Genomic DNA, 12614 nt, shown 5'->3' on the forward strand with positions numbered 1-12614 from the left:
TTATATTTAAATTTACTTAGATCTAGCAAAATATACGATATTTGTTTTCTAACTTAATAACTTGGTTTTTTTATAAAATCTAATTTATAAAAAATAGTAATAATAAATATTTTATAAAATTACTTAACTAATAATTTTTAATAAATAAAATAATAGATTTTTAGCAGAACAAAACGACGTCGTTTTATTCAAACTGAATAACCGCAAAGAATAATATTACTTTTAAAAAATCCCGTCATTTTATCCCCAAATTTCCCCCGTGAAACCCCTAATTTTCCCCCTAAAACTCTTCACTTTGCAAACACGCCGTCTGTCTTGCTTTCTCTCCCTCCCTCCCTCTCTGCGACATTATAAAAAAAATCCCAAAAGAAAAATTTAACAAGAAGCGATTATATTCAAAAAGAAAAAAACAGAAAAGGAAAATGGAGGCACCAAAGACCATTCGGCATGAAATTGGAGGAGCCCAGAACAGCGCGCTGCGATTCGGTCTCCACGGCGTTAAAAGCGACCTCGTCGGATCTTACCCTCTCCAATCTGCTTACGAGTAAAATAATCATTGAAGTATCAGGTGTTTCCAAATTAGGGTTTAGCATTGGCGAAGTCGGAAGTAGAGTTGTCAATCTTTGTAATATATTTTTTTTTTATTTTTTAGTGTAAAGTTTGGGTTTTCTTCAAGGAGAGACTGGAATTGAAAAGCTGGAGTGTTGGCGATTGAGGTTAGTCTCTATTATTTTCTTCTTATGTTTTTGTGGTTATTTTAGCTGTATAGTCTACACAAGGCATGGATGTACAGAAGTGATGCATGATGAATTTGATGCAGAATTGTTAAAAGGGAAAAAAGAAGAAGATACAAGGCAGTATTTAACACTCTTGTTGGAGATCTTTACTTATCTTCTATTTTAAAATGATCCATCGACATGACATCGAATCAAAATATTGGATTTGTTTTTACTGGTGGTTAAGGATCTGGAAGGCATGTCTGACTTGTACATGTATGAGGTAAGTTTCTTAGTATACCTTTTAAGTTTATTCATTTACTTTCATTTTCTAGTGGTGAAGTGCTTCAATTTCAATAAAGCTTGTGGATGCAATATTTTCAGCTTGAGTTCTGGTTTTATTTTCAGTTGTTTACTGGATTTTATATGTCAACAAAACTTAAAAGTTTGATAGTGAGGATTACCGCTCTTCTATTTTGATATTAGTGGATGGAGTTATTGAAAATTAGAAGGCGTGATAGATTTTTATGAACAAAGGATCTTAAGTACTTCAATTTGAAGATTTTTAGTTCCTTTATTTTCAGGTTTGTTGTAGTTATTTTGATTTTGTTGATAATTAGGTTACTAGGGCTCAATTTGCTAATTATCTTTTTGATCTGGCTAGGTCTAAGTCATATTTAATCATTAATCATTAATCATTTTTCATGCTATGCTTTACCATATAAAATGTGACACGTAGCTTTGTTTTTATTTTCAATATTATCATGTTGCTCATATATTATTTGTCAAAATGGCACTCTATCTTCGATCCCTTTAAAGGTGAGGTCAGTCAATGACAATGTAGCCAACTCAATAATACATAACCTTCTATAAAATTTGGTAGCTACACTAATAAAAATTTCATTTTCTTAGAAACGGTGTCGGATTGTCCAACAGAATCGAGGTAGCTACTGAAGAAGTTCTAAACAACACTATCTGTACAGGTTGTATCCCTTTTTTAGTGGTAATTTGCCAAGTTGCAAGAGGCCCCGTGATGCCTTAATTTTATTTAATATAATTTTTACTTTTATTAACTGCAAATTGTTGAGATATATATATATAAAAACATTATTACAGGTAATTATTCGTTCAAGGCACGTTTGAATAATCAAATTTCCTTTTGCATCGTATTTGTTTTGTCTAAACTTGATCGTGGTTGGGATCGAATTTGAGTCGAGTCAATATATAATTTTAAGTCTGTTTTTTATGTTCAGATCTGATTAAAAAATGGACTTAAAATCTAGTTCAAGTTTAATTTAGATTATATTTTTTTATATAAAATCTTTCACTTTTTGAATAAATTTTCGAGTCTGAATGACCGACCCGAATCAGGATGAAGTAACGTATATCCCACTTTACAAAGATATATGAGGATGAATTTTTTAGATTATAGGAGTAACTGATGTTATGGTAAGGATGAAATTTTATTAAGAAAAGAAAAAGAAAATCAGTGGTGCAGCAAACGTCAAGCATGGATTGTACATTTTATGCTCTTTATCTTATCGTTTGTGCATATTTTAATTCTCTCATTCTTCAAATAGTTTAAATTTGCATGAAAATACGTGAACCTATTATCAGAATTGTGTGCAGAGCAGTTATAATTTCTATAGTGCTATCAAATTGTGTTGCATGAAAATAAGAAAGTTTTTTTTTTCTTTAATACAAAATTAGCTTTTGTTGTCTTTTTAATATCCAGACTTGGCGTTAGGGTTTCTACTTTCGGTTCATCTGATTCTATGATACACTATTTTATATTAATCATATCTCCCTCCTTTGTTTTTCTCCATTACTAATTGGAAGGAATTCTATCAATTGATCAGTCATTTTGCATGTAATATTTTTTAAAATTTTATTCCTTAATTCTGTTTTTAAAATTAAGCTTTTATAGTTTTACGTTTGATTAACGTGATTAAAATTATGGTTCTCATCGTGAATACTTCATCGTCTTTTACTTTGATTACAGATTTCATGTAAATTTTTGTTACTTTATTTGCAGGTTAATAGCTTTCCACTTTGGGGTTTAAAAAGGTTTATAAATGCTTGATGGATATTTTCCCGCAGGTATTTCTTTTTACTCATTTTTAATCCCATGCTATAATTGATTTATGTATGTGTATAACATAAAGCGTGGTGATTTGGAAAAAGAAATGTAACAAACATGCAGTGCAAGTATATTTTCTTACACCTACTGCACATGTTGATTCACGAATTCTAAAAGCTATTGCTATCGAGAACTCTAAGGATGTGGACGCAGCTGCGGAGATTGTTTTGTCTGAGATTCTACCTTACCTATCTAAACGAACCGGGGCTGGTAGTTCTTCCTCACGGAATCGGAGCCCTCCTGGGCAAGCAAATGAAGGTAGCTTTTTTTTATGATTTTGTTGTAGACTTGTTTTTTTCTGCATTGTGCTTTGGCAATTTTGCAAGTTTGTGTAATAATTAGTTGTTATCTCTGTATGTTCTGTATTGTGGTTTGGACGGTAACTGCCTTGCATATTGGAGCTTATGCATTGATCTATTCACCTGTTTAATGTCATGCATATATTGTTCGCTGAACTTGCACAAGTAAAGCAAGTAGCACATCATACTGCACTTCATTTTTCATTAACATAATGCATAAAATTTTAGGGAGTTCAGATGTCCATCCTATAGTCACCATTGTGTATTAAAGTTTATTGTTTCAGAGTACTAATGTTAGAGCCAGAAATTTTCCCGCCTGCTTCATTTTTCCACAATAAGGTAATAATTCAAACTGTTTCCTTGTTGTGGGAAACTGAAATTGCTTGATACTGGCATCATTTAGTATATAAGTCTCCTTCTCGGCACAGAAGGTCTCACAGGGATCATTCTTTGGAAAGAGAGAATCGTTCTAGCTCCAAAACATGCTAGTTCACGTTATCCTTCCCCCAGGACAAAGAGGTTGAGGAGACCACAGGCTGAAAAGGAAGTTGAGAAAGTGGAGAGGGAGTATGAGAGAAATCATAGCAGGGGTAGTGAGAAGAGTACACATAAGGAAAAAATTGAACATACTCATCTCAGACATGCCTTCATACCCATATCTGACATGTCTTTATACTGACACCTAACACTCATACCTAAGTCCGAGTAACATGGTTCTTTTATTTTTCAAGTTATAAATTGTTTAACAATAGGTTCTTTGTTTTCTTAAGCTGGGATGATGAAGATGATTCTGTTGCCAAGATGAAGGCAGCTGAGGAAGCCTTGGAAGCAAAACAAAAAGTAACAAATAGCTTGTCTGCTACCTGTTCTTTTTTTTTATCATGTTTTATAATTTTGTGACAAATTGTTCTTGATACTCTGAAGATATTTATGCAAAATTACCCTATGATTCTATTGTATTTATACTGCATGGCTGCACCATGTATTTCTTAACTAGTTTGATAAATTTTATGTGTGGTGTTTAATTTTTTGTTATTGTCTGTGTAACTTGCAGCAAAAACCTACATTTGAGCTATCTTTTCATTGTTTATTTTAGTTTTGATTCTAGATTTTTATTTTTACTTTAATATTTACGACAATTTGAGTTCTAACTTTTGGATTTTAATTGTGTTATTAATTTATTATTTTAAATTCTAAAACTAAATTCATTAATTTTTATATTTAGTTTTAAAGTTAAAATTTTCATAAAAAATTTAATTTAAATAATATTTTTTATTTATCCTTAAAAATATATTTAAAGTTCAAATTTAAAAAATAAAACATAATATAATATTTATCATAAAAATAAATATTATTTGATTAAAATAACTTTTTTAAAGATTATGTTTTAGCGGCGTTTTTGCTAGAAGTGGCGCTAAAGGTCGTGGTTTTTAGCGGCGTTTGTGAGAAAAGCGCCGCTAAAGGTCATGGTCTATAACAGCGTTTGTGATGAAAGCGCTGCTAAAGGTCTTGGTCTTTAGCGGCGTTTTTGGGAAAAGCGCTGCTAAAGTTAGCGACGTTCTTTAGCGGCATTTTTTCCGGCGCTTCTCAGAGCGCCGCAAATACTTTTAGCGGCCCAAAAAACCACTAAAGGCCTAAAAAAGCGCCGCTAAAAGCCTGTTTTGGTGTAGTGAATACAAAATTCAAACAGGACAAAATACATCAATTTAAATCAATTTTTTAATTTTCTCAATTTCTTTGTTAAACCTTGCATAATACCTCATAATTGTCTTTGTGACGACGGCAATAGCTTACTTGCAAGAGAGTGCGTATATAACAGATAAGGATTTGCTCAATTAAAACAAATAATGATCACAGTTGAAGATGAAGACCCTTGTGGAAGAACTTAATGAATTATTTGTACCATAATAATTTCAAACTCCATCGCCACCAACCACTTGTCTCTCTCTCCTTTTCACAACTCTCATTCTCTCACTATATAGCCCCTGGATAATGGAAATGTGTTTAGCTTCAATTCCTTTCTTTTTCTTCTACTTTCCCTTTGCCTTACCACTGAAAACAATGAAGGAGTCCAAACATGAGGCTTTCACTCTTTTTCATCCTGCTTCTCATGCTGCTGGATTTGGCATCCGGTGATGTGAACCAAGACAAAGCGGAATGCACTGATCAGCTAGTCGGGCTTGCTCCATGTCTTCCATACGTTGGTGGACAGGCCAAAGCCCCCACCATGGATTGTTGCGGTGGGCTGAAACAAGTTTTGGTTAAGAGCAAGAAATGCCTGTGTGTGTTGATTAAAGATAAAGATGACCCCAGTGTTGGCCTCAACATCAATGCTAGTCTTGCTGCAACCCTCCCTCACACTTGTCATGATACTGTTAACCTTACGGAATGCATCTGTAACTAAAACCTCTTCCACTCTATGCTATTTCATTTCATAACCTTTGCTTTCTCCCTCATTTACTGTTTTTTTTTTCTTGATTTCAGCCCTTCTGCACTTGGCACCCAATTCCCAGGAAGCTAAGTTATTCCAAGGATATCAAAAGCTGACAGAGAAGCATTCCACATCCCCACCTGCGAGTGGTAACATATACCTCATCTCTCTTTACTATTACCACATACCTTCTCATTCTCATTTTTTATGATTTTCGAACATCTCCAAATATATATAAAAAAAAAACTTAGAAAAAACCATATAGGACACATATTAATGTTCAACACAGTGATACAGATAAATATATCTATGTACGTAGGTAACTCCACAAGCAGTGCTGCAGAGAAGAGTGATGGAGGAATGGGAAAGAAGCGCGTGGGAGTAGTAGAGATAGCTGTCGGAGTTTCACTATGGGTTTTCAGCATACACCAAAACTTTGTCGTGTGAATGATAGAAGTTTACACGCAGCTGCGGCTATGTTTGTTATATCCATAATTTAAGAGTGTGTATCAGGATCCAGTTATGTTTTTATCTTAAAATCCTTTCTAGTTTTTCTTTGATTTTATTGTGTTTTTTCGCAACTATATATTCTTATATTTAATGTATTGATATTCATGGTGAGTAAGCACATCATTTTATGATATGAAAGAGTTTTTTGGTTTGCAGTTTTTAACTTTTATTTGAACAGAGGTTGAGAGAGAACAAAAATTGTATAAGATTATTTTATTTCTAACTTCTATTATAACAGAAAATAGGACAGAAATCACATTATATTTATCAATGCAGTTGGATTCACAAATTCTACATTCGTGAGTTGAACCTAAATAATTATAAATTACTTCCACAAAATACCTCACAATATAATGAATAAAACTTTCTAAGAAATACCTAAAAAGAGTGCTAAATGTAATAGCAAAATAAAGCACAAGAAGCTTATCAAAGACATTCTAAATAAGCTCCTTTTGTTGTTCATCCAACCAATTTTGATAAGCATCTATCAACTCCTATTTTAATCAAATTTAAGAAATAATCTTCCAATTAAACTCTGTTTATTTGTTTCAACCAAACTCTAATTAGTCTAAATTATTTTATTATTATTTGACCTATGAATTTAGCTTATAAATAGACTCTTTTACAACCTTAGAAAAACACCCATTAGATATTAAAACTCATAACACTTTTGGAGAATTTTGTGTTTACGTTTTGAGGGTTCTTTGTTTTTTTGGGTTTCGAGGTTCAGTTTTTATCTATATCTTTGTACTCTTCGTTCTTTTGTCATTATAGTAAAATTATCTTTGCCTGTGGTTTTTTATTCTCTTTAGAGAGGTTTTTTCACGTTAAATTTGTGTGTCCAATTTCTCAATTTCTTCCACTATTTTTACTTGTTCGTTGCTTAATCGGATCGATCCCTAACAAGTGGTATCAGTGCTAGTTTAATTTTCGTAAATCTGCCCATGTAGAGATGGCAACAACAAAGTTTGACATTGAGAAGTTCGATGGTGTTACAAATTTCAATCTATAGAAAGTTCGGATGAAGACAATTTTAGTTCAGACTGACCTGAAAAAGGTCGTTATCGGGAAAAAGCCCGAGAATCTAAATCAGTTAGAATGGGAAGAGCTTGATGAAAATGTCTTATCTGCAATTCAGCTGTGCCTCGCAAATAGGGTATTGCAGGAGGTATTGATGGAGAATACCTCATTCGCCTTGTGAAAAAGGTTCAAACCTCTTTATGCGACTAAGTCTCTAGCTAACCGTTTAGGGTTGAAACAACGTCTATTTACGTTTCGTATAAACGAATGTGAGCTTCTTAAAAATCACATCAGTCAATTCATTACCCTTTTAAATGATTTAAATAACGTTGAGGTTCAGATTGATAATGAAGATTAGGGTATGCTATTATTGTGTTATTTACCCCTTTCATACAAGTCTTTCAGAGAGACCCTAATTTATGGCAAAGACAAACTCTCGTTCGAGGATGTGAAAGGTCATTTGTTGAGTAAAGAAAAGCTGACTCGACGATGAGTTTGGTTCGAATAGTAAGGCAGATAGGCAAGCTTCCATTTTGGTAGCATCAAAAAAACCGAGACAAAAGGTGTCGCTATTGTAAGAAGTTAAGTCATGTCAAAGCAGATTGTTATAAACTATGAAATAAAAGGGCTGCTGAGAGTAATGAGGAAAATGTAGCTGGTGCTAATTTGGCCAACGAAAACGGTGATGATTTCTTGTTAATGTCAACGAGCGAAAGCTTCGAGCTTACAACCGAGTGGATCCTAGATTCTGGATGTTCTTTCCACATGTGTCCCAATAGAGAATGGTTCTCCACGTACAATTCGGTTGAAGGTGGAGTTGTGCTCGTGGCAAACGATTCATCTAGTAAAGTAATTGGTATTGGTAGTGTTAAAATTAGGATGCGTGATGGGACGATTAAGACACTCTCAGATGTCAGGTATGTACCTAATTTATAATAGAATCTCATCTCCTTGAGTATTTTAGACTCGAAAGGTTGCAGAATCAACATCAAGTCGAGCGGCATTAAGGTGTCTCATGGGGCTCTCATTTTGTTAAAAGGTAAAATAACTGAAAGTGTTTATATTCTAGAAGGTTCTACAGTGACAGATGAAATTGGACGTCTCTCATCCGTTACGGAGTCAAAGTCAACTCATTTGGAGCAGAGGCAACTTGGTCATAGGAAGGAAAAATGTTTGACCATTTCGTTGAAGAGAAATTCTCTTTTGGATACAGGTTTTGAAAAGTTAGGGAATTGTGTTCATGAAAATCAAACTCGGGTTAGTTTGATTTGGCACTGTACAAGTCAAAGGCTAGAGGCCTTCCAGCTTCTAAGCATAGATTCGACTCAGTTAATTCCCTGCATAGTTCAAGATAGGCCTGTGGCGAGTTTTGGCAAAGATGGCGTTGTGAAAATATGAGTTAAGGTGGAGATTTGTTGAGCATGACTCCTATTTTAGTCAAATTTGAGAAATAATTTTTCAATTAAACTCTGTTTATTTGTTTCAATCAAACTCTGATTAGTCTAGATTATTTTATTATTATTTGACCTATGAATTTAGCCTATAAATAGACTCTTTTACAACCTTAGAAAAAACACCTATTAGAGATTAGAACTCATAACACTTTTGGAGAATTTTGTGTTTATGTTTTGAGGGTTCTTTGTTTTTTCGGGTTTCGGGGTTTAGTTTTTATCTCTATCTTTGTATTCTTCATTCTTTTCCATTATAGTAAAATTATTTTTGCCCGTGGTTTTTTATCCTCTTTGGAGAGGTTTTTCCACGTTAAATTTGTGTGTTCAATTTCTCAATTTCTTCCGCTATTTTTATTTGTTCGTTGCTTAATCGGGTCTATCCCCAACAATCATAATGTTAAATGTTGGTTTTATCTTCTAAAATTATCTTGAATAATTATGTCATAAAAGATTTCATAAGAATAAGGATAATAATCTTCAACATTTTAAACTTCTTCCTTCTCCTCCAAATGAGTCGATTGAAAGATGATGATCATAACATGCATTAACATGAAATTACTTTCTTATTTGCTACTCAACAATATTAAGTTATAAGTTATGTCATTAAAAAGTCAACGATGTCAATTCAAAAAATTTGACTACACAAGACTATTGTTATATGTGTTGTTCAAACATGAAGAGAGGCGGTCCAAGTTCTTTCATGATATATCATTATTATATAATTAAAATCGCTTAAATTAGTATTTAATGATTATGATCATTTTATTTACCGAGAATACATAGTAGATTAAAATAAGCTTTTAAGTTTATATACTTTTTGTGCATCTGGAATTCAATTTATAAAAATTAATTCCAGTTGTTAAAATTTTCCTGCTAAATTTACTTAGAAATTATATAATAAAAGAAATGAAGTTGTAATCAACCTAAATTTAATAATAAAATTTCATATTTTTAAAATCGAAATTAAATAGAAAAGTAGAAATGTTGGCTTCAAAGGAAATCCAGGGACCCACATGGATTGATTGGTATGGTTGCATCAAAATCAATGAAGATGAGACATTTAAATTCCAATTAATACGACAGCATGGTGGTGGGTCTACCGGAATTCGTTGTGTTGAGAAATTTAATAACCTGTTTGGTTGGAGCATTAACTTTTCAACATGCTTTTTACTAATTATATTTTATAATTTTTAACCACTTTGTAGCAAAGAGTTTATTTGAAAATATCTTATTTTTTATAAAAGATTTCTAATTACACACTTAAATTTATATAAACTGTTTTAAAACACATGCATTAAATATATATATTTTTATTCCTATTACTACTCTAACAACCAAACCTCCATGTTTAGTCATTGTAAAGTAGTACACTAACCCAACAATTATATAATTGGAGTTAAATCATAATTAATTATTCAAATAACTCAAATTATATAATTGGAAAATATATGGTACACTGTCAATAAAATTTTTAAATTCTATAAATAGAATAAGAAGGTTGACAAGGGTTATAATAAATTATTAAAAATATATATTTAAAAAACACATGTTAATTTTTTAAAATATATACCAAATATTTGCCCTTTCTTTAAATTAATGAAAAAAACTCAAAATAATTAAATCAAGTAAAGATTTTCCTCACGCTGAATAATATTGTATAAGGTTGTTGCATTTTTCAAACATATTTAAATTTTAATGTAGTAGAAGAATATGACGTGTAAAAAAGCCTGGTAGGGCACTAAGAGCCCGCCATTACAATTACATTTGCCTACGTGCGTGATAAGCATAAACAACTTAAATACCAACAACACATGAACATGGAAAAAAAAAATTAAGTACAATAAAAAAATTTAATGCTCTATATAGTTGTTAATAAATCTTAAAATTGGATAGAAACTAACAATCAAAGTTTCTATCACCATAATAAAAAGAAAAAAAAACCTTGAAAGGATGATTGAAGGTGATGGATCTAAGTCCCGTTTGTCTGATGATCAATTTACTAAGAAAGTGCGCCTTAAGGATAAGGATATTGATTCGGATTTGGTTATGGCCGTCGACTTGGTGGTTGAACCAACGATATCCTGGAAAGATAAATTGGTGAGTAAAGGCCCTGGTGGTTCGAGGGGGGAGATCGAAGCGCTAGGAGCGAAATTGGTAGAGGAGTTTTATTTTCAAGAGGGATATATCACAAGCTCGATTGTGAATGGTATCCCTTTGGTTGTTTTCTCTGAGAGAGTCTACCATTTTTTTATCAAAGACATGGCTAATATAGTGCTCATCAAACTATTTGGTAGGACCACAGGGTTTGCTGTTTTGCAGAACAAAATATACAACATGTGGAAGCCCTCTATGCCGATCAAAATGATGGACACTGAAAATTGTTAACTTTTTGTTAGATTCCAAAGCAATGAGGACTATGAAAGAGTGCTTTTACAAGGGTTGTGGGTCATTTTTTGTCAGTACCTGACAGTACAACCGTGGTCCTTGGAGTTCAACCCTGCACAGCCATTCTCGAGCGCTGTCATGGCTTGGATCCGCTTTCCAGGGTATATGTACAAACAAAAGGTATTATAGGAGATCAGAGAGATGGTGGTAAAAGTGACAAAACTAGATTTTAACCCCAACAATGGAGCACGGGGGCGGTTTGCCCATATGGCAATTTATGTTAATCTAGATAAGCCTTTGGTTCCCCAGGTACTGATTAACGGTAACATTCATAGAGTTGAATATAAGCATTTGCCATCGATCTACTTTTCGTGCAGACGTTATGGGTATAGGAAAGGTGTCTGCACTAACACTGTTTCGGGTTCCATGACAAATATAGCAGTGGTGGAAAGTGGTGGTTCAGATGGTCCAAGGCATATGGCCCGTGGATAATGGTAGGGAGGAAGTAACGGCAAAATTATAGGGCGGATCAGAAAAATAAGACAGGTAATGCGGGGAATAAGATCGTTAATTCTAGATTTAACGTGTTGAATTCAATTGGTGGAGAGGAAAACGATAAAGATTTTGGGGGATAAGATTTTGTGGATTCTAGAATTAAAAAGAAGGGGACTCTTGAAAGGGGTAAGGGTAGTGGTGAAAAGACAGTTTCTATTGCAGCTAGGGTGAAGTCTAGGTAAGGCCTTAAAGTGGGCCAATGAGGTAGAAAGGTGTATGTGGGTTCTGGTGTTAGTATGCAGGTTGGGCAGGAGAGTGCTTCTTTGAAGGGTGTCACAAGGGATACTAAAGGCCCAAGGAAAAGGATTAGCTCAAGTGAATGAATTGGGTTTTGTTAATTTAATTAAGCTGGGAGATAAGCAAGTTGTGTTACCGATTTCTTGTGGCTTGGAAGGTTAAGGTGTTTCGGCCCAATCTAAGATAGAACTCAATAGAGTTCGAAGACCAAGTGATTCATAAGAGACAACCATGCAAATAGAAAGTCTAGCTAACAACTTGCTAAATAATATGTTATGACAATTCATAATCAAGGGTTAATTACACTAATTGGCTACCTAACACTAAAAGGACCAAATTGTAAAATCGTAAAACTACGAAATTAACAACCCAATAAGCGAATGTAGTTTGTTGACTTCTATGTTGTTGATTAGTCTTTTAATTAAGGATCTAAAAATCCTAAATTTCTAATTGGCTCAATTTTACTTTTCGGTCACCATTTTACCAAATTAGACTATTTAGTCTGACTTATCTCTCGACCTCACTAAACTAACTCAAGATAAATGAATTTATATTTAATAGGATCTACTCTCAGTCTCACTATTTATATCCTCCCTTAGAGTCATCAATTCTAAGTTTTGAAGTGTATTCAATTTACTCAAGTTTTTTCAATTTAGTCATCATACTAAAAAGTAACCAAACAATATTTTCATCAACCAACCACCATAGATTTCACTACTCATCATCATTTTCACACAAACAACATCCCAACACATAGTCAAATAATTCATTAAAATAAAAACAAATGAGGGTTAAGGAAATCTTAGAGTTTTCTTGATAGTTGCTTGAAGAAGATGAAGGTGGCAGCAATGGTGGTGGAAAATAACACTA

At 33.2% G+C, this 12614-nt stretch overlaps 1 protein-coding gene and 2 long non-coding RNA genes across 10 annotated transcripts; 2 read left to right on the forward strand and 1 right to left on the reverse strand.

Moving 5' to 3' along the window:
• Positions 1 to 247: 247 nt before the first annotated feature.
• On the forward strand, positions 248 to 4148 carry LOC121220278 (uncharacterized). Of its 8 annotated transcripts, XR_005917534.1 has the most exons (6): positions 254 to 716; positions 821 to 999; positions 1629 to 1699; positions 2752 to 2816; positions 2901 to 3114; positions 3926 to 4148. It is a non-coding gene; the product is annotated as an uncharacterized lncRNA (long non-coding RNA). The 8 variants fall into 8 exon arrangements; XR_005917536.1 differs by having other exon boundaries at positions 249 to 716; positions 1629 to 2816; XR_005917537.1 differs by having other exon boundaries at positions 249 to 716; positions 1629 to 2816; positions 2920 to 3114.
• Positions 4149 to 5035: 887 nt separating this feature from the next.
• Positions 5036 to 6251, forward strand: LOC107914149 (non-specific lipid transfer protein GPI-anchored 6). The gene is made up of 3 exons (XM_016842944.2): positions 5036 to 5551; positions 5640 to 5735; positions 5906 to 6251. The coding sequence occupies exons 1-3, from the start codon at positions 5233 to 5235 to the stop codon at positions 6031 to 6033; spliced, it is 543 nt and encodes a 180-aa protein (XP_016698433.1). The 5' UTR covers positions 5036 to 5232; the 3' UTR covers positions 6034 to 6251.
• A 4152-nt stretch (positions 6252 to 10403) lies between these two features.
• Positions 10404 to 11853, reverse strand: LOC121220280 (uncharacterized). Its single transcript, XR_005917538.1, has 2 exons — positions 11031 to 11853; positions 10404 to 10938 (listed from the first exon to the last, which is right to left on the reverse strand). It is a non-coding gene; the product is annotated as an uncharacterized lncRNA (long non-coding RNA).
• Between the last annotated feature and the right edge of the window lie 761 nt (positions 11854 to 12614).

Source organism: Gossypium hirsutum, chromosome D08 (genome assembly GCF_007990345.1).
Source record: "Gossypium hirsutum isolate 1008001.06 chromosome D08, Gossypium_hirsutum_v2.1, whole genome shotgun sequence".
Lineage (NCBI taxonomy): Eukaryota > Viridiplantae > Streptophyta > Magnoliopsida > Malvales > Malvaceae > Gossypium > Gossypium hirsutum.